The 27,077-nt window shown below is 33.1% G+C and overlaps 2 protein-coding genes across 4 annotated transcripts in view; one reads left to right on the top strand and one right to left on the bottom strand.

The window, feature by feature from the left end:
* Nucleotides 1-23,527, top strand: part of REV1 (REV1 DNA directed polymerase) — a 105,578-nt gene extending 82,051 nt beyond the window's left edge. For all 3 annotated transcript variants that reach the window (XM_051984716.1, XM_051984715.1, XM_051984717.1), the window contains 12 exons: nt 107-226; nt 2,617-2,837; nt 9,971-10,143; nt 16,716-16,818; nt 18,474-18,639; nt 19,521-19,723; nt 20,334-20,567; nt 21,242-21,362; nt 21,818-22,035; nt 22,115-22,271; nt 22,510-22,612; nt 23,104-23,527. In XM_051984716.1, coding sequence (XP_051840676.1) covers nt 107-226; nt 2,617-2,837; nt 9,971-10,143; nt 16,716-16,818; nt 18,474-18,639; nt 19,521-19,723; nt 20,334-20,567; nt 21,242-21,362; nt 21,818-22,035; nt 22,115-22,271; nt 22,510-22,612; nt 23,104-23,215 — 1,931 coding nt within the window. In that variant the 3' untranslated portion in view covers nt 23,216-23,527. The remainder of the gene's footprint in view (nt 1-106; nt 227-2,616; nt 2,838-9,970; nt 10,144-16,715; nt 16,819-18,473; nt 18,640-19,520; nt 19,724-20,333; nt 20,568-21,241; nt 21,363-21,817; nt 22,036-22,114; nt 22,272-22,509; nt 22,613-23,103) is intronic.
* A 1,459-nt stretch (nt 23,528-24,986) lies between these two features.
* The window catches only part of EIF5B (eukaryotic translation initiation factor 5B), a 75,696-nt gene continuing 73,605 nt past the window's right edge, over nt 24,987-27,077 (bottom strand). The window contains exons 23-24 of the mRNA XM_051984718.1: nt 26,836-26,997; nt 24,987-25,750 (exon numbers count right to left, since the gene is read on the bottom strand). Of these exons, the coding sequence (XP_051840678.1) occupies nt 25,643-25,750; nt 26,836-26,997 (270 nt within the window). The 3' untranslated portion in view covers nt 24,987-25,642. The remainder of the gene's footprint in view (nt 25,751-26,835; nt 26,998-27,077) is intronic.

Here is a 27,077-nt window from a genome sequence, read left to right as displayed (position 1 = left end):
TATTAAGTCACTTTTTTTTTTTTTGCCTGTGGAGGTCTACAAAAGAAAAGAGCAAATTTTGTAGTGGATTTTTATGAAGCTGATTTCATGATTTTTGACTTTATAGGTTCCAATATTCTGCTGGCCAGAATGGCAACAAGAAAAGCCAAACCAGATGGACAATATCATTTAAAGCCAGAAGAAGTGGATGATTTTATTAGAGGACAATTAGTTACTAGTCTACCAGGTACATTCAAATTTTTTTTTTTTGCATTTTTTCTCCCTTTGCAAATGCTATTTTAATAATTGAATTTTGAGGGCAAAAATTGTGTTGTTTTTGGATTGCATCTCATGCTCTCTTGAACATGTACATTTTAATTACTCTTTTGAACATGTATACCTTAATAAAGGTTACCTTGAATTTTTATAATGAGCATCAGTTGATGGGGGGATATATTTGTATTTTTGAATATTAATAATTGATATTGTTATCTGAAATCTCCATCAAATGGTGATATCAGGGCTGTGAGCTAAAAATCTAAGCTGTCATTTGAAAATAGGAGAGGACATTGACTCATTAGTATCTGATCTTTTGTTTACTGTCCATTCAACCTCTTACAAATTTTATTTAGTTGTTTTACGCACATCTCTTCTTCTTTTCCATAAAAATAATACAGAATATTTTATGTCTTGCTAAAATCTAGATAAACTGTTGTTTGTAGTGTTTTCCTGACCCCACAGTTTAGTGACCCTGATTTTTGTTTTAAAAGATTGATCTGGAATGACTTGTGTCCTATCTTAAGGAATCTAGAAAACATTACTAAAAGTTATTAATGTTTGGGTAGGAAACTGAAAGCCTTTAGGAGAATGATTTTTGTTTTCATCCCCACTGTAATTTGAAGGTCTGTGCCTCAGAAGAGAATTCGCCTAGGAACTTATTGCTTTCAGATGGTTTGAATTTCTAACCACTGCTTAAAGTAAAGGAGGTCTTTTTTTTTTAAACCAGGGGATAGGTTACACAAATGAGAAGTAATGAAATTGTACTCGCTAAAGTCTTGCATATCTAAAGAAAGTAAAAAATAAGGGGTGAGGGCAGACTCTACCCATGTATGGCTAGATGTTTTACAGAGTAGTGGGAAGAGAAATAGCAGTAGAAATACCCATTACCTAAGAAAGGAGCCAGCCATAAGGTATATCTGGCTGCAAATAAGTGAATATAAGTGCATAAAACATGGTTAACTATCAGGATTGAATGTAAAGCATAAATGAAAGAGATAGATTTTATGCCATAATTATTAATGAGACTTTGTAGGGTGGGATTCATAGCCAGGCCTTCTCTCCTCAAGGATATATCTATCTAAAAGGATTAGCATGGTTAAAAAGAAGTGTGGGATGAATTAGTAGTGCATATTGAGAAGAGGGTTCTGAATAGAATCCCAGGAGCCAGAGATGAGAAACAAAATGAAGAGCAAAATAGAATCAATACTCTTCAGTGTAAGTGAGTATATCATAGAGTTTTAAAAATCTTTGAAAGCATCTTTTTATGCCAATTTGACAATTTAAGTACAAAGAAAGAAACCATCCCTACTTGTAAGAAACTTATATTCTAAGGAAGAGATAAGTGTACCTAGAATAGGCACAGCTTCAGTCAAACAAACCTGATGAAGACATTAGCGAGGTCTCCAACTGCAGGCAGGGCCAAATCCAATTGTCCTGATCTGTAACTGATCACTGGACCCAAATGGCTCTGGAGGGGAAAGTGAGGCAGGTGACCTTGTACAGCCTTCCCTCACTTAAATGCACTTGCTTGTCATAGTCCTCTTTGAGAATGAAGAATAAACATCAACTACTTACACACACACAAACATGGAGAAATATAAGGTAGTTTGAAAGGAAGGGCACTAGCAATTGGGAGTTAAGAAAGATTTAATGTAGAAGATGGTGCATTTGATACATCTTAAAAGAACAGAAGAATTGTAAAGTAGAGGGAATGAGGGAACCATATTTCAGGCATACAAAACACCTAGTGCAAAGGTATAGAGATGGAAAATGTGTTACGTTTGAGGAAAAGAGCCATTTTGGCAACATCACAGTGCACAAGGGGAAGATATGTCCACTAAGATTGTCAAGACACTTTAGGAACAGCTTCCATTGTGCTTTAAATGCTATGGAGGCTTTCTTATAAGTTATTGGTATATTGATCACTGTTCCTAAAACTGTTGTAATGTTTGATCCCAACTTAAATGTTTATTTTTGGGGGGAGAAGGAAATTACTATTCAGCTAAGGCAAATTTTTAAAATCACTTTTGTGAGGTAATTAGTAGCATGAATTTGGGAAGTTTCTAACTACCCACTAGGATATATCAACTTGTCCAGCAGATTTATATAGTCCTTAAAAACATATTTTAATCCAGATCACCAAAATCTTTTTTAATCAAAAAGATAATTCAAATACATAGCTTAATAGTTGTGTACTTTAGCTTCCTTCTTAAAATGGTTTACAAGGATTTTTCTGTCAGATTTTATATTTATAAAAATTGCATTGACATTCTAAAAATTCCAGTTGTACTTATAGTGATTTTCTTTGGATAATTTACTTTTACACTCTTATTGAAATTATATTTCTTCTCCCTATAGGAGTTGGTCGAACAATGGAATCCAAATTAGCATCTTTGGGAATTAAAACTTGTGGGGACCTGCAATATATAACTATGTCAAAACTGCAAAAAGAATTTGGTCCAAAGACAGGGCAGATGCTTTATAGATTCTGCCGGGGTTTGGATGATAGACCAGTTCGAACAGAAAAAGAAAGGAAATCTGTGTCAGCTGAGATCAACTATGGAATAAGATTTACCCAGGTAACCATTCATATGATAAGGCCATTGATTTATAGTATTGTATTGTATCTTTTATATTTATCCTATATTCCTAGGTAAACTGGAATCCTCTCAATGATTAGGTATCTATATTACTTTGCCAGCAATCTAGCTCAATTTTCTTTCAGCTAGGGTTGCATAAACTCATACAAGAAAGTCTTAGAACTTCTTGTCTTTCTCTGGGACTTAATTTTTGAATAATAAGAGTTATTAAGCAAAGTTCCTTCATTTAACAGGGAAATTGAGACTTGTGTAAATTAAGTAACTTGCCTGCAGTCATATAAATAGAAGTAGAATTCTGCTGTTTGTTGAAATCATTTTTTCCTACCACATCATGGATTTCAGCCTTTTTTTAGGATTGAACAACAAAATACACATTTAATAAGTATCTGTGTTAGGCACTTTCCTAAATTCTTGATATACTAAGATAATAGATTGAGATCATAAAACTCCATGGAGGAGACTAAGCTATAAGAGGACTTGAAAGTTATAAAAGGGTTAAACTCTGAAGAGTCTTAAACACCAAACAAGAGTTAATATTTGATTTTGGAAGAAAAAAAGCCATGGAACATTTTGAATTGGAAGTAAGGAGTAATTTATGCTTCTGGAAAATTTTGTGGCACTTATGTTGCATTGGATTGGAAAGTGGGGAAGATAGGTCAGGGAGTCTATTGGGAACAGAATAAAGATGGTGCAGTGAGAAGCATTTTTGCTTAGCTCAGGCAGCAAACTTTTTCCACAGTAATATAGAAAACAGTTGACTGAATTCTGAGTGGGGAAAACTGAAAAAAAGTCATAGTCATTTTTCCAGCAAAGGATAGCTTAGGGAAACAGAAAGGTCAGCAGATACCAGGACAAGGAATTAGCCATAACTGAGGAATGTTAACAGCAGGGAGCATTCCAACCTCAGGGAAAGAATGTGAGGATGAGCAAAACAAAATACTGTGGTGAGATCCACTGGAACAGGGAAAGTCTCCAGGTTGTCCCCGAACTAATACTAGGTATAGAATTCTAGCTGGAAGTTCTCTTTCCCATTACCTGGATCCAGGGTGAAGGAATGGTTGAGCATGAGTCTACCCCAACTGTGTAGTGGATAAGAAATAAACTTAAGAAACATAAAAATGCTCTAATTCCAGGAATAGAGCAGCAGGGACTCAGTTCTAGTCTTTAGCTACCACACTGAAAGGGAGTGGGAGCCAGTAGTTTAAATGCTCCATATCCGAAAAGGTCTCCTAATTAACTAAGTTCTGTAGACTGCAGCAGTCTACAGAAACATCTATAAGCCAATACACCCAAATCTGAGACAGAATTTTGTAGAGCTCAGACCAGGAGGGTGGTGAACAGGCATTTCTTGGATCATATCAGTTTAGGGACACTCAAAACTTGGATGTACCTAGACTGAATTATGAAAGCAGTGAGTCCATAAAAGGACTGAAGCTCCATACATCCACTCTTCTACTGCCCAGAAGTGAACAGAGCCCAGCAATAACAAATTCCAAAGTCAAGAAAGAGGTTGAGTTTATCATCAAACAAACAAAAAAAATGAATAGGCCCATAAAGAGTTACTCTGGTGATAAAGCTCAAGACTCAGATACAGAAGACATTGACTATAAAATAACAACATACACTCTTAAAAGTAAACATTGGGCAAAAGTCCAACAAAAATTCCTAGAATAGTTAAAAGGGATTTTTAAAATTACTTAAAACCAAATGGTAGGTTTAAATGAAAGTTTAAAAAAAATTATAAAAGAAACACAAAACATTACTTTAAAAAACTTAAAAATTACAATCAGTAGAATGGAAGGTTGATGACTAGGAGAAATGAAGAAATAATAAAACAATGTCAAAAGACTGGAAAAAAAATTGAAATCTCTCATAGGAAAAACAATTGACCTGTAAAATAAATGTAGTGGAGAAAATTTAAAATTACTAGCCCACCTGAACAAAAACATATTACCAAGAAATCTAAAAGAAAACTAGATATCTTAAAACCAGAAATTGAAAGAATCCACCAATTGTCTTCTGAAAGAAACTCTAAAATGAAAACTACCAGAAATAGTACAAACAAAATTCAGAACTCCCAGGTCAAGGAAAAAATACTGCAAGCAGCCAGAAAGAATTCAAATACAAAGGAGCCACAGTCTTAGAATCACAGTCTTCAGCAGCCATAACATTAAAGGAAAAGACATCTTTACTTTCTAGAAGGCAAGGAAATTAGACTTAAAACCAAAGATAACCTCCTTGGCAGAATCTTACAGAATAGGAAAAGAAATAGAAGTCTTTCAGACTGTTGAAAAGTATTCCTGATGAAAAGATTAAAAATAAAAGATTAAATATGACATTCAAGAGAAATATAAAAATATAAATATGGGCAAGAAGTCATAAGGATCTAAACAAGGTTATCATTTCCATTCTTATGCCACAAAATAATACTTGGAACATCTCAGAACCTCATCATCACCAGGGTTAAGGATGGCTTTAACTTCATCTGAAATCATAATTACTACTCCTGCTTTTTTTCTTACCTAATAAATTGTACTTCTGAACTTTGTTTTGTGTTTATGTGTATTGCTTATTTTCTCTTCTTCTTGATTGTTCTACTGTATTTCTACCTGCTACCTTGCCCCCTCCTATGAGTTAACCCTTCCAAAGTCTCCCCTTATCATTCTCCCCCCCCCACCCTATCCCTCTTAATTCCATTCCTTTACTTATTGCAAATTTAGAAATCCTTTTATTTTCTTCTAAATGTATTAGTTTCTCTCTAATTTAACTTAGGGTTCCCTCTAAAAATCCTCCTCTTCTCTCCCCACTTAACACTAAGGAGATTTAGGTGCGATGTTATGTTTGGATAATCTTAAAAGAAGAAAATAGAAATGTAGGGGAAAGGAATGTACTTGGATAAGGAAGGAGAGAAAGGAAAAAGAAAAATCAGGAAACTTATCGCATATAAAGGGAGTGCAAAAGAAAGAATTTATATAACAGAGGAGGTAGTGAGAGGGAGCAGACAATACTTGAAGCTTATTCTTCATCTGAACTCATTAAAGGAAAAAAGAATACACATATACTGACAGTTGAGTAGGGAAATTCATCTCACCCACTAGGGAAGTAGAAAGAAAAGGAGCTAAAGGAAAAGGAGAAAAAGAGGGATGTTAGGGAATAAAACAGAAGGTAGATGAAGAACAGCAGAAGTCAGAAGCAAAATTCTTTGAAGAGAGGGACGGCAAAAAAATGAGACAGAAAAATATAAGTGAATAGGAGGGAAGGAAAAACACAATCAACAATGATAACTATGAATGGGATGAACTTGACCACAAAATAAAGATGATAGAGTCTATTAGAAACCAGAATCTAACAATATATTATTTATTTTAATTAAACTTGAAACAAAAATAGAGATTTAAAATAAGCTGGAGCAGAGAATGTATTATGTTTCAGCTGAAATTTTTTTTTAAAAAGTGAGATAGCAGTCTTGACTTGAAATAAAGCAAAAAAATAAAAATAGACCTAATTTGAAAAGACAAACTGCTGAATGGTACTATAGATAAAATATTAATCCTCTAATATTTGTGGACCAAATGACATATTTATATGAATTCTTAAAGAATATTCTAAAGAATATAAAAGAAAAAATCATAAACTTTAATAGTGGAAGATCACAGTTTACCCCCCTTTAACCAAAATATAAATAAGAGTTAAGATGAGTAGAATTTTAGACAAATTAGATGTGATAGATCTCTGGGGAGTATTGAAGGGTAAAAAGAGTATGTGTAAGTGATGCATGACACTTTCACAAAAATTGAAAATGTTGACATGCTTGGAAGAATATTAAATGCATTCATTTCTGATCATAGTTATAATGAAAATTACATTAAGACTTCTCAAATAAACACCAAAATGAATTATCTTGAAAATCAAAAAAGAGAGTAACAAAAGTAAAACCACTGAATTAAGAAATAAAACTAGGATAGGTCTTTTTTTTTTTAATCAGTAAAATAGATAAGCATTGGATATTTTGATTTTTGAGAAACATGCCAGCTAAATTAACAATATTAAATGTGAAAAAGATGAATTTATAACCAGTAAGTAAGAAAGAAATGCAATTGTTAAGAAGTATTTTACTCTAGGTTATTCCAATAAAATTGATAATAGAAATGAAATTGAGGAATAGTCACAAAAATTTAAGTTGCCCAGATCAATAGAACAAGAAGTAGAATACATTAATAATTCTATCTTAGAAAAGGAAATTTAACAGGCCATAAACAGGCTATTTAACATTCCCAAAGAAAACAACTCTAGCACAGATATAATTAAAAATGAATTTTTACAAATGTTTAAAAAACAACTTCTTCCAATGCCATATAAACTGGGAAAGTATTTAAATAAACAGAAAGAAAACTAGACCAATTTCCCTAATGAATATTGATGCAAATTTTTAAAAATCTGAAAATTAGCAAAGGTGCTACAGCAATATACCACAAAGATCATACACAATGACAAGACTGCAGTGCTTATTCTGTATTATGAAAAAATATAAATATAATTGGCCATATTAACAACAAGCCAACAAAAAATAACAGATGCAAAAAACCATAGGCAAAATCCATACTCAGACCTGTTTAAAAAAACAAACAAACTAGAAACTATAGCAATAAAAGGAAGTTTCTTTAAAATAAACAGTACCTATCTAAATTAAGACCCAGCATTATCTGTTATGGGAATAGTCTGTCTTATCAACAGGTATGTTACATCACTGTTATTACATACATCTAAATTAAGACCCAGCATTATCTGTTATGGGAATAGTCTGTCTTATCAACAGGTATGTTACATCACTGTTATTACATACATAATAATTTCTAGCTATAGTAATAAAGTAATAGGAAGAGTAAACATAGGACAAAGGGATATAAAAATTAACACTTTTACAGATACTACAATGGATTACTTTATAGAGCAAAAAAATTAGTAAAGTTTGTCTGAAGAAACAAAAGGTCAGAAATATCAAGAGAATCATTGAAAAAAATGAGAAGAGGAAATATTAATTAAATAGTATCAGAGCTTAAACTCTGTACTACAAAGCTGTCATTATCAAATGAATTTAGTTTTGGTAAGAAATAGAAAAGTTGAACAGCTAGCAGAACAGATTAGATATGTAGTATGCAGAAGCAAATGAGGATACTAACCTTTGTTGTTTTTCAATCATTTCAATTGTACCTGAGTCTCTGTGACCCCATTTGGGGTTTTCTTGGCAAAGACACCACAGTGGTTTGTTATCTCCTTTCTAGCTCATTTGACAGAGACAGACAGGACCAAGTGACTTGCTTAGGAAGTGTCTGAGGCTGGATTTGAACTCATCATTCAAGCTCATACCAAAATAATATTTTGCTTACGAATCTTTATTAATCTTTGTAACCCCAGGCCTGGCACTGTATTCCCTGTTCCACCTAGCTGCTCCTGTTATTTGATAAACCTGAATAGATTTATCAAGATGGATATTGTGACAAGAATTCTCTACTCAACTATAAAAATAAAAAAACTATAAAGTGATATAAAATATAAAAACTAGAAAGTTATCACCTAGGTATAGACCGACACCTCGCACGGTATACTAAAACAAGCTCAGAATGATTTAAACATGAGTGGTAATACAGCAAATTAGTGGAGCACAGAAGGAATTACCTTTCAGACCTGTGGATCAGAAGAAAATTTCATACCCAAACAAGCATATGAAAAAATGTTCTGAATCACTAATTATTAGAGATATACAATTTAAAACAACCCCACACTTATCAAATTAGTGAAAATGGTATAAAAAGCACTGTGAGAGAAAAACAAATTTATAGAACCTCTTTTTGTAGTGGCAAAAAACTAGAAACTAAATGTTTGCCCATTACTTGTGTATCTGTAAATAACTATGATGTATAGTGCTTTAATATTTAGAGGCATTTTCATTTTTCTCGTAAGTCTGAGAGGGCAGTAGAATAAATATATTTTCTTCCTTTTCAAATAAGCAACATGAAACTCAAAAAATACTGAGTACCCATTTTTTCTGCTACTAAGTAGTAGATCTAGAACTTAAATACAAGTCTTGTGATTCCAAGATCACTTATTCTGAACAACATGCCATTCACATACAAATAGAAGTTATCTATTTACCTCTTCTATTTATCTTCACTTCTGAGGAAGTGATGGCATGAATAGAGTAATTATGTGGCATAGCGGATAAAGTGTCAAGTCTGGAGTCAAGAATTCTCATCTTCATAAGTCCATAGCTGTGTGACCATGGGCAAGTCACCTGGCCTTTTGCTGCCTCAGTTTCCTCATCTGTTAAATGAGCTAGAGAACAAAATGGCAGATTGCTCGGTATCTTTGCCAAGATAACTGAAAATGGGATCACAAAGCATTGGAACTGACTAAAATGAGTAGACAACAAAGTGACATAAGTAATTTTTAAGATCAGATGGAGCTGTAGAATGTGTATTTGAATATGAAAATGTCTCATGCTCTGTGAATTCTGTGTGAATCTGAAGTTTGATGAGTTTAAAAAGCTTATCTTCATACGCCATTCTCAGAATTCTGCTTGTCATGATTAAAGAGAGAGCATCATCTCTTAGACTCTTGTAAAGCCTAGCAAAAGGTGAATTCGTTGGGGATATTTCCCCAAAACTTTCCTCTGGGAAAAGGAGGAGAGATTCCTTCCTTCTAGGAGGAAAAATGTTTCAGTAATACTAGGGAATCAAGTTATAATTGTAGATAGTTAAAAGTGGGTAGTTGGGGCAGGTAGGTAATACAGTGGATAGAGCACCAGCTCTGAAGTCAGGAGGGACCTGAGTTCAAATTTGGCTCAGAAACTTAAAACTTACAAAACTTACTGGCTGTGTGACTCTAGGCAAGTCACTTAACCCCAATTACCTCAGCCACACACAAAAAAAGTGGGTTGTCATAAATGAGCAACTCCAAAAAGCAAATAAAAGAAAAAATAACCTTTACTTGGTTATTTAAGTGCACATATACACACTCACATTTTAAGTGTGATAAATATTTTATTATAAGCATCAAAAAATTTTAATGTCAGGCCTTATAACTAGGAATTTTGTGGGTTTTTCCCCCCTTAGCCAAAGGAAGCAGAAGCTTTTCTTCTGAGTCTTGCAGAAGAGATTCAACGAAGACTTGAAGCTGCTGGCATGAAGGGAAAACGATTAACTCTGAAAATCATGGTCAGAAAGGCTGGAGCTCCTATAGAAACAGCCAAATTTGGTGGTCATGGAATTTGTGACAATGTTGCCAGGTAAGTTTCTTCAAAAAGAAATATTCGTGTAATTGTTTAAAATTAATGTTACTGATAGTAAATAATGGAAAGAGGATCATGAAGCTTTTTTAACAAGTCTGCAAAGTTATTAAATATTCATTATTACTGGCTTATGTGCCACTTTACAGGCAGTCCTTGATTTGCTTAGCACTTATCATTCCCTTCAGTGAAGTTGGTCTACTTCATGATCTGTTCTGCCTATTTTTTTTCCAGAGTACAGGTTAACCTGACTTTACTGTTGAGAGATATTTAAGCTCTTTAAAAAAGAAGGAAAGGAGAAAGCAGCAGATCTCAAGGGACTATTCTATATTACCATTTACCAATATGATTGTTATATGCATGTGTATAGAGGGTGAATAAGGTCTTTTCAGAAGAGTTTGTGTTTGAACAAGGTGCTAAGATTTTATATAACACTCATTTGAATATAGAAATTCTAATTTGTTTCAGAGTATCTTTGTAGACATATTATAAATAAAGAAGAAAGCTATAAAAACTAGTAAAAAGGGGAAAAAAGGTTTAGTGATGTTCATTCAAAAAATACTTAAAGGCTACTCATAGGATTCATGGTAGACAATTTGGGTTTTATGTAACTTTTGTATATTGCTTGCTTATCCTGATTCAAACTAGTTTTTAGTGTATTAAAACACAGATGAGTCCAGAATAAGAAAAAAGAGAGGAAGTCATTATAATTAGTAAGATAAATAAGATAAAAAACAAGACCATAGAAAATAATTTTTTTTCAGATTTAGAATTTTTTTCAGAATTAGAAATAATAAGTATATTAAAAACAATTAAATTTATGTAATGATTAATTCAGGTAAGGAAAAAACATAGTATACCATAAAATGCTAAAAAAGCATAGCTATGTGGACCATTCATTTTTTTAAAAAAAGCATAAATGTTATTTACTCTGGGAAAAGATATTTTCTTGGTAAATACATAAGTAAAGTGAGGATGCCTTCCTACCCACCATTATTAATTTTCAAATTGACTAGTCACAGTAATAAGTAAATTAAAAATCATGATTATAAAGGAAAACATATTTTTACCCATTCATAGATGACCTTATATTTTAAATTTTTTAGAAAATTCTAGAGAATCATCAGGAAACCAATAGAGACTATTAATACCTTTAACAAAATTTAAAATAAATCTAAAAGAATCAATAACAAATGAGGAAGAATAATAAAAAAAATACCATTCAAAATAATTACACCATGCATAAAATATCTGGGAGTCAAACTGTGCACTAAAGATAAATACACATTTTTTTTCAATATTGATACGTATATATGTACCTATATGTGTTTATACATATAAAATCACAAAATATTCATTGAAGAAATAATAGTTCGCCATCATCAGAGGAATATTGATTGCCCTTGCTTGAGTTATGTCAATAAGAAATATTTTATTATCTAAATTAATATGATTTAGAGCTATTCCATTAAATAATTATGGCATACTTTATTAAGAGACATAATAAAATACATTTGGAAAGCATATAAGATCTTCAGTCTCAAGGGAAATAATGAAAAAGATAAAAACAAATAGGAAATAGCATTTTATATTGCAAATTGTAAAGCAGCAATCCAAAGTTTTTTGGTGCTGACTAATAAAAGTTGATCTTTGAAGAGGACAAATAAATAAGAACAGTCCAGTTAAATAATCTGTAGCTCAAGAATACAAACTAATTCGTATTTACCATGGACTGCTGAGAATCCTGGAAAGCACTGGGGCAGAAATTAGGTTTGAAACCACAAATTTATTATATACAGTGGGCGCATATATATTCTATATAATGTTATATTGTGATATATAATCTATGCTACTATAGACCCAAAGTGATTATGTAATCCCCCAAAATAAGAAGTGACACCATAGCAGAAGAAAACATAACCAAGTACTTCATATAATTGTGACTAGCGTGAAAATCCTTAACCAAATAAGGGACTGCAGACACCCAAAGGGCAAAATATATCATTAATTATATGAATTGAAACTTGCATGAACAAAAATCAGTGCCATAAGAATAATAAGGGAAACTATCAGTTGAGGGGTGGGAAATCTTTGTACAAGTATTTCTGTTAAGTGTCTAATAATGAGTGTATCTAAAAAACTTAACACAAAAATGTAAAATCAAGAGCCATTCTCTAGTGTATGAAATAGTGAAAAGCAATGAATAAAAATAACCATAAGAAAGAATGTTGCAAATAATAATAAAAATGCTAATCTTTTGATATTTTTAATCATCTGATATTTTTACCTCCCATTCAGGAAATGGGCAAGCATAACAAGATTGGAATATCTAGGTTAGTGCTGGAAATCTTACAGAAAGATAACATTGTAAACAGAGACCATAATATTGTTGGTGAAGTTTAAAATTGTTCCTTCCATTATAAGAAGCTTTTAGAAGTTTTGTAATCAGAAACTGACTGAAGCTTTCTTACCCTTTGTCCCAGAATTCTCACTATTGTACACCAAGAAATTAAAAAAATGAATGAAAGATATCATATATATCAAAATACTAATAGTAGTACTTTTTATGGTACTAAAGAATTAGGGATGGAAGGGGAAATATGTGATTCTGAAATGAAGAAAATGTATTACATAATTACAATGAAATATTACTGAGCCCCTAAAAACAATGAATTTGAAGAAAACAAACAAAAGTAGGAAGGCAAACTCTGAACAATGTAGTAAGCAGTTCAGTAAAACAATATAACAGTTTGATAAAACAAATATAATGATCACCAATGTAAATATGGGATGTTTTGTTTTTATATTATTCACTCCCCAGCAATACCTTATCTCCACCTCCCTTACTCAGTGAAATTCCCTTGTAACAAAGATGAGGGAACGATTTCTAAAAAGATCTAAACAAATCAAAAGCATGATTACATATAAGCCTTTCCAATGAAAGAAAAGTTAATAAATTCCTTTTCTCTTTACCAGGGCCATTATTGGTCACTTTAATTATGCAGCTTTCATTAAACAAAGTGAGCAGGGTTTCCTGGTTCTGCTTCAGTCTGCATCATTTCATATAAATCTTCTTGGTTCACTTCATTCATCATATTCTTTGTTTCTTTTAACACAATATTCCATTATGTCCAACTGCAGCTTTGTTTAGCCATCCCATAATCAGTGTAATTTGCTTTCTTTCCAGTCTTGGTTAACACAAACATTTATCAATTTTTTTTTTTCTCCATTAGCATCCTAGGAACATACACCAAGATGTCAGAATTTGAAATCTTGGGCTAGAAAAGTAAAAGCTAAAGAAGATATAAGTAGCATTTGGACTTATGAACTGTGGTAAACCACATAGGTTATAGTCCAATAACAGCACATATTTAATTAGTTCTGAAATTCTTGTGAATCTGTTACATCAGAACTTAAATTCAGCATGAATAAAGACAGTCAGTATCAGCAAAAGGACTAGTAATTTGTAGGAGAGGTTATACAAGAAAAGAGCCAAGACTTTATAGATATCTAAATATAAATAAACAAGACTAGAGATTTTAATTCAAAAAACAAATATGACAGGGAGTATCATTAAGAAAATAAGTAGTATTGGACTAATTGACAAGTGAGGAAATCATGAAATGAAAAGGAATACCAACTGAAGATTAAGGATCAGCAAGAAACAGTAGAAGAAGGAATAGAAACAATGTTTTGGTGATCATTTACCTGTTCACTTGGGCCAGAGGAATAAAATGGATGATGAATTTAGAAACATTGCAAATTTGAAATAGATGCAGGCTACAGTAAAAATTGGATGCTTCAAATATATAAGCTTCTACTTTCATTTTCCTTGGCTAAAGAATGATGGATATGATGAATCCTTTATTTTACTTTAATAAAAATTACACAGAATCACTAGTCTGGTTCTGAATCTGACTAATAAAAAAAGTGATTGCTGTATTAGAAATTTTGTCAACCTTGGAAGGGAAGTGGGAGGCAGAGAATGACCATTGCAGTTAGTGAATTAGTTGTCCCATGAAGGCACATGGTTCCTCGACTTCTTTTCCTCACTTTTCTGAAAATCCAGGAATTTGGCTTCTATCATCAATCAACCCAAACTTTTCCCAAAATTAGCAACAATCTCTTGTCAACTCTGGTAGTTTTAGTTCTCTTTGTTCTTTATCTCTTTGCAATGTTTAATGTTATTGAGCCCCCTATGAATTTAAATAATCCCTCCTCTAGTTTTTCAAGACATTGCTTTCTCTCCTTTACTAGTTCATTCCTGATTTCACAATGGCCAACTGTATCCAATTTTTTGTCCTAGGTTCCCTTCTCCTTTCTATTGTTTTTTGGTGATTTCATTGGTTCACTAAAATGCTTAATGTAGATGGCTCCTAGGTCTTACTTTTTCCCTTGAGCTCCAGTCCCATGCATGTAACTGCCATTTCCTTTTTTTTTTTTTTTTTTTTTAAGTATTGATAGAACGCATGCCAGGGTAATTTTTTACAGCATTATCCCTTGCACTCACTTCTGTTCGATTTTTCCCCTCCCTCCCTCCACCCCCTCCCCCAGATGGCAAGCGGTCCTTTACATGTAACTGCCATTTCCAAATGAATGATGCTGGACTTGTCTCAAACTCAAGCTGTCCAAATCAGAACTCATTATCCTCACCTGTCTCCCTACCACCTCTAATGCTGTAATTTCTTCCTATTACTGTTAAGGACACCAATAGCTTGCCAATAACCCAGCTGCCTAACCTTGGTCTCATTCTTGATTATTTTCAGCCTTATTAGTTTCCTTTTATATATGCTACTGTAGAGCCTTACCAACCGGCCTTCTTATTGTACTTTGTATGTGGCACTTCCCCTGCTTTCCTGGTGTCTTTACACTGCCCCACTTACCTGTTCTCCAGATCTGGGATGCTTTTCTTCCTCACTTTTGCTTTATACTTTTAATGTACATGTTTTCTGCATTATTATGTAAGTTTCTTATAGGGCTAGGAATATTGTTTCATATTTGTCTTTGTCTTCCAGATGCTTTATTTTTATTTATTTTATTAGAGAAGGAAATTTCGATTGTAAAGGGCTTGGCCCAGTTTAATAAAATGAAATTTAATGTAAATATAAAATTTTGCTTTTTGTTTAAAAAAAATCAGCCTTGTAAGTATAAGGAAGCATAGTATTATAAATGCTCTGTGCACTTTATAGACTACAAGGATACCTTGTCAGCATTGTGACTTGGCAGTCAAATAGACTAATTCCTGGACTGTTTTGTTTGTTTCTGGCTACCACATTTTAGGAAAGATGTTGACAAGTTGCAGAGTAAAGGAAAGAAAATAGCCAGGATGGTAAGATGACTTAAGACCAAGCCATATTAGGAAGGAATTAAGTTATGTCTAAAGAAGAAAAAACTTAGGGTGCATGATTATATCCCACATTAATGTGGAATATTGCAACAGTAACATCCTTACAATTCTTTTCTACCTCTCTTTACATTTCTTTCATATCATTAACTCTAAGTGATCTTTATAAATTTGCATATGAAACTATAATTACTGTATTTTAAGTAGTTCACAGTTGTTGTTGTTTTTTTTTTTTTTAAACTATTCTTTGGCCTTATATAATGTGCCTCAAAAGAACAACTGTTACTCTTCCAACCCTAAAAAGACTCATCATTATAGGAGAGTTTTCAAGAGTAATGCAATGGAAAGAGCACTACATTTGGAATTAATGAAATTTATTCCCTACATCAATTGCTTGTTCATGGGAAATCACTTACTCTTCTCTGGGCTTCGATTTCCTTCACACTGGAATCTTTTGAAGTTTGAGTCATAACAGAAAAAATTTTACTTATGTATCTGAATTATGGTAGATGTTCTTGGTTAGAGAAAACTTAAATATATTCCATGCTATGAAAGGTGGTAGAGATATTTTGGACACTGATGCAGCCAGACATGCTACTTGAAAAAAGCTTCACTAGAAATCATAAGGACAGGATTGAGAAGTTTTCTTTTTGGACTCTAATAATAGTGCCCATAAATGTTCATAATAAGCTAAATTTCCTGGTTTTCTGTCTTATCTTTGAAAGTGGGCTTCAAATAGACAAGTGATTATTAGGCATACATACATTTCCATTCATAATATTGAATGAAATGTGAGTGTTTGTAAGTGTTATGATATACATGTCTGGATCTGATCAAATCTATTAAATTGCAAAAGTTCTATTTTCAACACAAGCCAAATTTTTTTGTGGCTTTTTGTCATCATAGAAGCCAAATTAGGAATTTAACAGAACTGTATTTTATGTTAGTTTTAAAGTCATAAGATAGTTTTTATACATTTGTATATGCAAATGTAAAAAGGCATATATAACATTAATGTTATGATTCTCAGAATCTTACCCATTGCTCATATTATAAATCATCACATATGAGAACTGTATATTGAAATTCAACAATTCATTAGATTTGTAGATTATTTAGGTAGGATTTTTACTACTGTAGAACACAAAGAAAGTGGTTTATACTACCAAATAAATATATAATGAAAGTCTTCTAATTTTTCTTTCTGTGAAAAAATTGTTCTTTATAGGACTGTCACACTTGATCAGCCAACAGACAGTGCACAAATAATTGGAAAAGCAACATTAAATATGTTTCATACAATGAAATTGAACATATCAGATATGAGAGGGGTAAGTAAATAAAATTTTAAGGCTCTTGATGTCTCTCTCTACACTGTTTTCTCTTTTTAGATCTGTTGTCAGTAAGACAGACAATACATGTGTTCATTTATATTATACATCCTTGTGCTTGGTTTTCTCTCCCTCTTCATGCAAAAATTATGTGAAAATGCTTAAAATTGTTGAGGTTAGAAATCCTGCCGTATCTTAAGTAAAGGATACTAAATAAAAAATGTGCTCAGTATAAGATAATAGATATCTTTATTTCTCAAAGGTGTCAGATTTAGCCTACTTAAAAACAACAATAATTTGGAGTCCTATCAAACCTTGCTTCTAAGGAACTGAGAAGTGTATATGTGTGGTGTATGTGAAGTTGAATAGTATTCACAAAATAAAAGTCAAGTGGCATGGTGAGGAAAATTCTGTATTTGTAGTTAGAGGCTCCAGGTTGAAAGTCCAGTTCTGCTACTTACTAATTTGAATTTATTTTCCCTGAATTTGTTTCCTTAATTAGAAAATGATTGGACCAAGTAACCTATCTCAAATATCTCTTCTACCACTATATCTTAAATCCTAGAACATACCAAACATATTTTTAAATGAGCTCAGTTTTGTGAGCTTTCTCTGCTCACTCAGTTAAGAACCATTTCCAAATTTCTGGCACAGTTTGGCCTTCCCTGAGAAAAGGGTACTCTTTGAAATGCTTTATTAACTTTATGATCAAGCATATGAAAACAGGTGTGGGCGTTTATTTAAGCTTTATATTTAACATATGGGAATGTTGACTTTTTTTACTTGGAAGTTCATTTAATATTTTCTATGTTTTCATTGAAAAAAGAATTTTTTGAGGAAAATAAGCCATCAAACCAGCAGTATATACTGTGTAGTTTATGGGCCAAACAAACTGTCATGATAATATCATTTTTCTTAGCAATAGGGCAGTGTGGGTATTGTTCAGGTATGTCCAATTCTTCTTGGCCCCTTTTAGGATTTCTCTTAGGTTTTCTTCTCCAGCTCATTTTACAGATGAGGAAACATGAGTTTCTTGCCCAGCTTACAGAGTATCTAAGGCCATATTTGAACTCATGAAGATGGGTCTTCCTGACTGCAGCCCTGGCACTTTCTTTATTGTGCCATTTAACTGTCCCAGAGTCGGGGCGGGAGTGGTACTTTCAGATGTTTGTCAGTTCCCTTAAGTACCTTATCCTGTCTTCATATTTCTATGCCTTCACTAGATGTGTTTGTATTGAAAAAGTTCCTGTATTGTTTCTCTTAGTATTGAAATCAAGTAACTTTTGTTTAGAAGTTTAGCTAATTGCAGTGTTAGAATTTTCTGCGTAATCAAGTACAATCTATAGGTTCAACTTTTATGTTTGAAAAATATTTTTTGAAAAATCTTATTATAGTAAGCATAACATTGTTCAATTCAATTGAATCATTCTGAATATCAGGGGGTTTTTTGGTGTTTTTTTTAAGCTTTTTTATTGTGATATATTCTTTTCCTAAAAATGGAATTAACTCAAGGTTTTGCTTAATTATCTGGTTTAGGTGTATCAGAAATTTATATTATTAATTAAGATGATTTTGATATCTGCTATTTTTGAAAATTTTGTACTGTAGCTTTGATACTTTTGATAATTTGATACTATAACTTATTCTGGTTCTAGGTTGGAATTCAAGTGAATCAGTTGGTTCCTATCAATAAAACGTCTTCAGGATGCTCCACCCATCCATCCATGCAATCTAGCCGGTTGCCAGGTGGATCACATTCTGTCCTTGATCTTTTCCAAGTACAGAAAGCTAAGAAATCCACTGAAGAAGAACATAAAGAAAGTGAGTCGATCTTGAAAATTGTTTTTAGATTCTTGATGGCACTAACTTTCCTTTATAAAAGAAATTCACCCGGAAATTATTCTGACTAGTAAGTAGAAGAGTTATCAGTCCTAATTGAGAGTTTGAAGTAATTGACTTATAAGCTTGTTAAGTGTGTACTTAGTTCTTCAGTAGAAACTTTTATGATGAGGGGGAATTCTCTATCATGAAGAATATGCATTGTGAGTTGAAGTTGGAGGTAGAATTATCACTTTGAAAAGATTATTCTGTAATCCTGATAGAAATCCTGAAATGAAAGTTGTTTGGAATTTTCTTTTTCTAAAAATATCGCATATTTTTATTCACATACATTTCCCAATTTGTAGTCCCTCCCTTAATCTCTATTACAACAAAGGGGAAAAACTAGTTTTTCAAATAGTTGGACAAATCAACAAATCTATCAATATCCATTTTAATTCCCACTGGCACAGTAAGGATATTCTAATATATATGTGTTCTAATATAATTCTATATTCTAATACCTCCTTGAAACAGTTTTGTTATTATAATCGATTTTATATAACATTGATTTTTTTGGTTTTGTTTTGGTTGATAAATGCTTAGCATTTACATCGTCATTGTTTTTGTACTTCTGCTTGCTTACTTTACTTTGCATCAGTTCATGTCTTTCCATGCTTGTGTCTTAAATCTACATGCCATAATTTGTTCCTCTCCTCCTTCCCCCCAGTTCTTAGTAGGACAGGGGATGCTACTTATATATATGGAACCTTTTCTGTTTTTTCATTTCCATGCTTAGAAATACATACTTCTAGCAGTGTAATTTCTAGATCATTTATGTAGTGTTTATGTCTTAATCAACTTTTATATTTTTGTAATTTTAGTTTTTGTGGCTGCAATGGACCTTGAAATTTCATCTGCCTCTCGAACTTGCACTTTTCTACCATCTTGTACCACACATCTGGCATCTGGCATTTCTCCAGTTGCTAGTAAAACTGAGCCTTCAGTAAAATGGAATGGGCTCCATTCTCCTGTCAGTGTGAAATCTAGACTTAACCTAAGTATAGAAGTCCCTTCACCTTCTCAGGTAGGTTTCTGCCTCCATTATCTTTTGTATATAATCATTTTCATTGTACACGCATGATGGAAAAAACCTCTATCTTCAAATTCATGCAGAAGGGAGAAATGATGCTGCTGAATTCCAGTATGCATTGTGTAATTAGTAGCCACTTGCTGTCATAAACTACTTTTTCTTTATTTGGTAATCATGTCTTTACCTCCCTCATCTGTAAGAAAAGCCTGCAAATGTGAAAAGTTGTAGATAGTTCATTTGGTGTTTCTCAAATTCTGAGTTTTGACTCATGATTTATACAAAAATGCTACTAAAAATAACCTTTCCTTGGCGCTGAACTTTTATTTGTAAATTAGGAAAAAACACTCAGCCATGAATCTATCCTCCGTGTGCATGAGACCACCCCACAATTCAGAATTTTTGTGATTGCAGTCATGTAACCATATAACTACCCCAATGAAGACAGTGCTAAGAGAGGTCTCTTTATATAAAGCAGTACATATAGTTGTTTAATATTTACTTATTCATTTGCTGCTTCTAGAACCAGGAAAAGTGTAATGCTAGTTTAAATGATTGGGAAGATGAACAAGGGTTCACTTGGGATTATTGTGTTTTTATTTTATAGCTAGATCAGTCTGTTTTAGAAGCATTGCCACCTGAACTTCGGCAACAAGTAGAGCAAATATGTGCTATTCAGCAAGGAGAGACACATGGCGACAAAAAGAAGGAACCAGTAAATGGTTGTAACAGTGGAATTTTGCCACAACCAGTTGGAACAGTTTTGTTACAAATACCAGATCTTCAAGAATCAAACAGTGACACTGGAATCAATGTTATAGCCCTACCAGCATTTTCACAGGTAAGGCAAACCAAATTAAATGTTTTGTCTTTTATCTTTAAAGTTAAAGATAGAACTTTAAAATCTTTAAAGTGTTCATTTCACTTCTTAAAACCAGTATAAGTCTCCAATGATAAATCAGTAAGAATTGTCCCTCTGTCAGTAGGGCCTTTTATTTACAGACAGTGTTGCAGTCTCCCTTATTTGCTGATAAATGTTTTATCTAATTTGGAATCTTAAAAACATTCTTTGTAGATACTGGGGGGTGGGGTAGGGAACACAAATATACTTGGATGAGGATTTCCTCCAGCTTTCTTTCCAGGTCTTTCTTTTTCATCAGCCCTTTTGAAAATTGTTCTCAGAGCTCTACTTCAGTCTATTTGTTATTTCCTGAAACTATTATATTAAAATATAATTTCTTTTGAGGTATGTGAGCAAGCTGTCTTTTAAGGCATATTCTAAAATTTTCCAAGTTAAAGTTAAAACCCATTTTATTTGAATAAATTTATTCAATTTATTTCAGTTTATTGAATGCTATTTTTGTTCCTTTTTTTGTATTAATTGCTGTATATAATAGTGTTTGACTTTCATGACCTAGAAAGTTAGAAAAGCAGGGGAATCAAACGTTCTGCCAAAAAACCTAGGAATCAAGGTTCTATACATTGAATTTATCTTGACCATTTTATTTTTATTAGGTGGATCCGGAGGTGTTTGCAGCACTTCCTGCTGAACTTCAAGAGGAGCTGAAAGCTGCATATGATCAAAAACAAAGGCAATTAGAAAACTCTACCTATCAGCAACCAGCCAGCTCATTTGGTAAGCTTTGGAAGATTGCAAATGACAGACTAAAAATATTGCTATTTACTATATCCAAGAATTTCTATCCATTTAAAAAATATATTAAAACTAATATACTTACACCGTACATAGTTACGTGTTTATGTGGAAAAGATTTTTTTTTAATGTACACACAGCCTCTGAGCAATTTTAATGTTTGTTCCACTTCTTGGCACTATATATTTAAGAAATATGACTGGTAAAGTGCTCCATATGCAGAGAGAGACACTATATGCCCATCAAAGCTTTAGGGAGGTAAGGGCACATGAACAGTTTTCTTTATTTGAGCTTTTCCAAGCTTGGCTGGCACTTATATCCTGAAAGAAAGAATCTTGGGGCCACACAAGTCACAGGTTAATATTAATGAAAGGAGATTTTTATGGTCTGAGAAATACTACATTTTTAAGGCCTTTTCTTTTTGGTTTGTTTTTCAGTTTCAAAGAATCCTTTATTTCAACTAAAACAAACAGTAGTAAAAGATAAGAAGAAAAGCAGGAAAAAAACCGTCAGTCCCACGAAAAGGATCCAGAATACTTTGAACAACAAACTGCTCAACAGTCCAGTTAAAACACTGGCAACATCTACTGGAAGCCCTCAGAAGCTGATAGATGGCTTTTTGAAGCAGGAAGGTCCAGCTTTTGCTACCCTACAGGTAAGATTTGTATGCAACCTGCAACTTTTTATTTTTCTTCTTCTTGGATTGCTTTTAGTAATATTAAGTTCTTCAACAGGTTGAGCCAAGTTCATCAACTTCAGTTACGGCAGAACCTTCTTCTTTGCCACCAGAACTGGCAAGCTCCTTTAGACAACCAGCCCCTAATCTAGCTGGTGCTGTTGAATTCAATGACGTGAAGACTTTGCTCAAAGAATGGATTACCACCATATCAGGTAAAACTTATCAGGACACATCATTTTTTTTTAAACACACTAATGTTAAAAGTAATCATTTATAATATTTATAATATATAATATATATTTCCTTTCCCTGGTCTCAATATTCTGAACTTGTTTAAACAGGTTGTCAAAAATCTATGCCACACAACGGCGTATTTTAGAAAGTCCTTTTAAAGGTAAAGTTGGAAGACTTTTTTTGTATGTCTTTTGATTTTTTAAAAATCCCCAACAGATCCAATGGAGGAAGACATCCTACAAGTTGTAAAATACTGTACTGATCTAATAGAAGAAAAGGATCTAGAAAAACTGGATCTGGTCATAAAGTACATGAAAAGGTAAATATGCACATTGCATCTGAAAGAGAATATGGGGGATTTGGGGTGGAGTTGGGGAGAGAGAGGATGAGATAAACAGGAGATTCTGTTGTCATGGGCAAGGCACTTTCTATGTCAGAGATTAATACTCAGTTGAAAGTTTTTTACCTTACCTTGAGTCTATTTCCTTAGAATTGTTTTTTAAAACCCATCACCCAGTGTAATTCCTAGTGAAATCAAAGCATATAAACTGAGTAGCACTTAGCCAAATTACACATTTAAAAGCAGTACTATTTTGAGAACTCCATGCCAAAAGGCATGGAATTAAGATTCTGACTGTTAGCTTTTATAGAATAAAAGAGAGAATTTTATTTTATAGAGAGAATTGACAGTTGCCAACATATTTATGGCATTTTCTAAATTAAATATTTTGGCATAGAAATTAATTTGAGGTTTAATTCTTTTTTTTCCCCCTTGTCTCTTCCCACCTCAATCCCACCCCTTCACTTCAGGTTAATGCAGCAGTCTGTGGAATCAGTTTGGAATATGGCATTTGACTTTATTCTTGACAACGTTCAGGTGGTTTTACAACAAACTTATGGAAGCACATTAAAAGTTACCTAAATTTGTAATAAGGAGCTTGGTGAGAGAGAGCCTGGAGCTCTCTGCTAGCTGTGCCATAAGTGCTTGTGAGGTATTTGCAAAAGTGCATGATAGTAATGCTCTGAGTTTTTATAATTTTGAATTTCTTTTTAAACAGAAGTGTTTTGTACATTTCTTTTCAAAAAGTGCCAAATTTGTCAGTATTGCATGTAAATAATTGTGTCAATTCTTTTACTGTAGCATAGACTCTATTTACAAAATGTTTGTTTATAAAGTTTTATGGATTTTTACAGTGAAGTGTTTACAGCTGTTTAATAAAGAACTGTATGTATATTTTGTATTGACTTTTATTTTGTGAATCCTTAAATGTGTCCCTTTTTATTTTTCTTAGGCCAGAAGCTTGCATATCATACACTTTTAAAATTAACTATGCTTAGATAGGATCCCCTTTTTACCTATACCTCCTAAGAAACATTTTTTTTTTTTTAAGGTTAGTTGACTTTGGAAGACTCTTGAAACAGATGCCTTAAAGGAGAGTAAACAAATAGGATAAAGAATGCTTATTGTGTGAGCATCATGTGGTAAAAAACTTCATTCCTCCCATAGACCAAAATCTCTGACTCGGGGCCACTCTTATACAAAAGTGGCCTTGGAAATTAAAAAAAAAAAATCTTCCCCTCCCCTAAAGCCTTTATGTGATGTTCTGGGTCTGTTCCCTGAAAGAGCTATATGGTTACCAATTTTCAGGATTACTCGGCAACCTACATTGAAACTCTAGACTTCCTTTCTAATTTAGGTAACTGGTGAAGTAAGTAGTAGTAAATTATACTCTGCACTCCAATTCACCTCTTCCCAGCCCATTAAAAAACTTTCTTACAATTCAGATGCCAATATTTGTTTTATGTTGTGAAATGGTATATATATACCCTAGACTCTCCCCCTCAATCTTTTAAATTAAATCTACAAAGCAGCAGATTGTCAATGTGCAAAAATAAATATCCATATAACTCAATTCAAAAACATCTTATTATTTGCCAAGAATGCCATCAGGGGTTTTCCTCCCCTTTATGGGACTTTGTTCCTGATTCTAATCTACAAAGAGCTTACTTGTGGCATAATTGTGTCTAAGCATACATCACACTTGACAGTATAAGAAAAACAGTATCACCCATCTTATTCCTTCACCCACAGCATCCAACCTGGCTCGACATAAATTACAAAGCAGATTTCGCAGTGGCCCCTCCCTCGTGCATGCTACAGAAACAAACTAGCTCTGGCCCAGTTACTCCCATTTCTAATCCTCATTTAGGAAAAACTCTACCTTTCAAGGCAGCAGCTTAAAACAGCTTGTTTAATATAACAACAGTAGTTCAGAAGTGTTGTCAGATCTGCACGGTCCAAATGTCCAATATGCACTTGGACTCCGTTTCTCTGATACTTTTGCCGGCTGATCCAAAAATGGATCAATGATAATCACATGTTGAAAAAATAAGAGTTCCTGTCTGAACTCACTCTGATCCTATGTCTGTCTTGCTGGGGGAACATGTCTACAATATACTCTAATTTCTGAAAAACAAAATGCACAATACAGGAAAAATATGTTAAAGAAAATCTCTGTATAAAAATGACTGCTGCTAGGTTTTAAGAAATTTGTGAATGCTAGTTTTTTATATAAGGTATCACGGTGTCATCTAGCGAGCCTTTGTCCTTAGGACACTTGCACTGAGAAGATGACAACTAATACCAAATTTCAAGCAAGAATGATCTGTGCTTTCATTGAAGCCTAATAGAATTTGATGATCAATGTCCATTCCCTTTATTTGTGGCTCTGTATTGTAATGATTACAGTTTATGTTGACTTCCATGGACTGTACAAGCAATAAAAGGCAGCCAGCTATGCTTTACATCATTGTTTCACACAAAGCAAATACAGAAATATCATATTACCTAATTTTCTATTTTAAAAAATTCCTATAGGCACAAAGCAGAATGCTGGAAAATCACCGAGGAAAGAATATGCATAAATAAAGAAGTATTTCTTACATCAAAAAAGTCCAAGAATCACAAAGTCTGCAGAAGCTTGGTTAATCAAATACTGCAGTACTGATTTAATCAGTATAAAATTGAAAGAGCTTTAGTTCTGTAATAAAAATTCAAATTTGGGATAGGGCAAACTTTAAAACAGCAGCCAGTAAAGAAGGGAAGGGAAAGGTAGTGGGACAGGTGAACAGGCACATTGGAACTGTGGGGACATGTAAATTGACCACTGTCAAACCAGTGTAAGTTTCTTGGTTTCTCATGGAAAACATTTTATCCACCTATTTTTCCTTCCAAACTTAAGTCCATCGAAGTCCAATACATTGTTTCAATTTTTTTTTTGCTTGGTTTTCTTGGTGACATTACAACAGAATAGCAAGTATACTACTTTTCCTGCCCACGGTGGAAAAATTAGATGATTTCAAATACTTTCTTCAGCTCCACAATAAGTTGCCAGTCACTCTTCTGCATTTCATCTCTGAACCAATCCTTCAGTGCATCAATGGACTGTCGACTGATCTGCAATACACCCAGCATACAAAAAAAAATTAGCAATAGAGATGATTTACTGCTAAAAATCAAAATGCACATTTTGAAAAGTGCATTCCTCCTTAGCTAATTGTCAAAAACAAATTATTTGAATTGAGGCAGTAAATCATACACAAATAAGAGATTGACATTTTAGGGAAATTAGAAGATCCCAACTACAATGATCAAACAAGTTTGGAATTTTTGTCACCTAATTCTTAAATTATGGCATAATTAGGGGGGCACTGCCAAAAAAAAAAACTACAGAAAATAAGACATTTCAAGAAACTTCATTAGTTTTTATAGCTTGAATACACATTTAATACACACTCATACAATCCTGTATGCTTTTTTTTAGGGTTGTACTTGTGAACTTCATGTGTACCATTAGTATTAAAGGAAACTGTTATAGTATCCCAGTACTAATGCACAGCTATTAAAAATGGCCAATAAGTTTGAAATTTGAAATGACATCCCCACCCCTATCTTGCTCCTCATTATCTTGGGGCTTTCTATACTCAAACTACCAAATTTCAATCTTGAGAGTTCAAAACTAATTGGAAGAAAAAAAAAAAAGATCGATAAGTGGGATACATGCAACAAAAAACAAACAAAAAAGGTACTGTGTACCGTGTAGAAAACCCACGGATAAGAATTGCATAGCATGAGAGAACAGGCTCACCTTTTACCGATTCTCAATGTTAACGGCATTAAGAACTGAACTAACATAATAAAGTGAATTATCATCTTTCCTATGTTCAGTTATTGGAAGAAAGCACAATAAGGGAATGAATGTTGGCTTTCAGAGTCAATACATCTACAAATCTCAGGCCATCCAATGTTGTAGATGAGTGAAAGTTATGATAGAATCTGAGTGTTTCTACCATATCATTGCCCATGTCATAGTTCTCATACTCCCTAGAATATGGGCAAATTACAATCTCTATAAACTTTAGTCTTGTCAAATGGAACAAATAAGTAAGAATTGCATTTTCTCCTTATGAAATCTTTGGCAGATTTAAAGTTTTGCTGCTTTTATGTAACCAAAGTATCAATTACTATGGGTAAATACTTACCTTGCTAACAAGAATGTCTGTAGCTTCAAAATGCCTTCCGTACATTTTGGGAGACTCTCCAGGAATTGGTTCGATTTTGACACAGACTTCTTGACCCTTTTTTGCAATATCAACTTGTTTATGGTTTATTTCAATACTTGTAACTATTCCAATCTCAACAAACTGTTAAAAAAAAATATATATTGCTACAATTTGTACAAAACAATTGCATATTTATTATTACTATCACCTGGGCATACTAC

The sequence above is a fragment of the Antechinus flavipes genome, chromosome 3, assembly GCF_016432865.1.
Source record: "Antechinus flavipes isolate AdamAnt ecotype Samford, QLD, Australia chromosome 3, AdamAnt_v2, whole genome shotgun sequence".
In the NCBI taxonomy this organism is placed as follows: Eukaryota; Metazoa; Chordata; class Mammalia; order Dasyuromorphia; family Dasyuridae; genus Antechinus; species Antechinus flavipes.
Note: the sequence above shows the minus strand (reverse complement) of the source record. Positions and strands in the feature narration are given on the sequence as shown.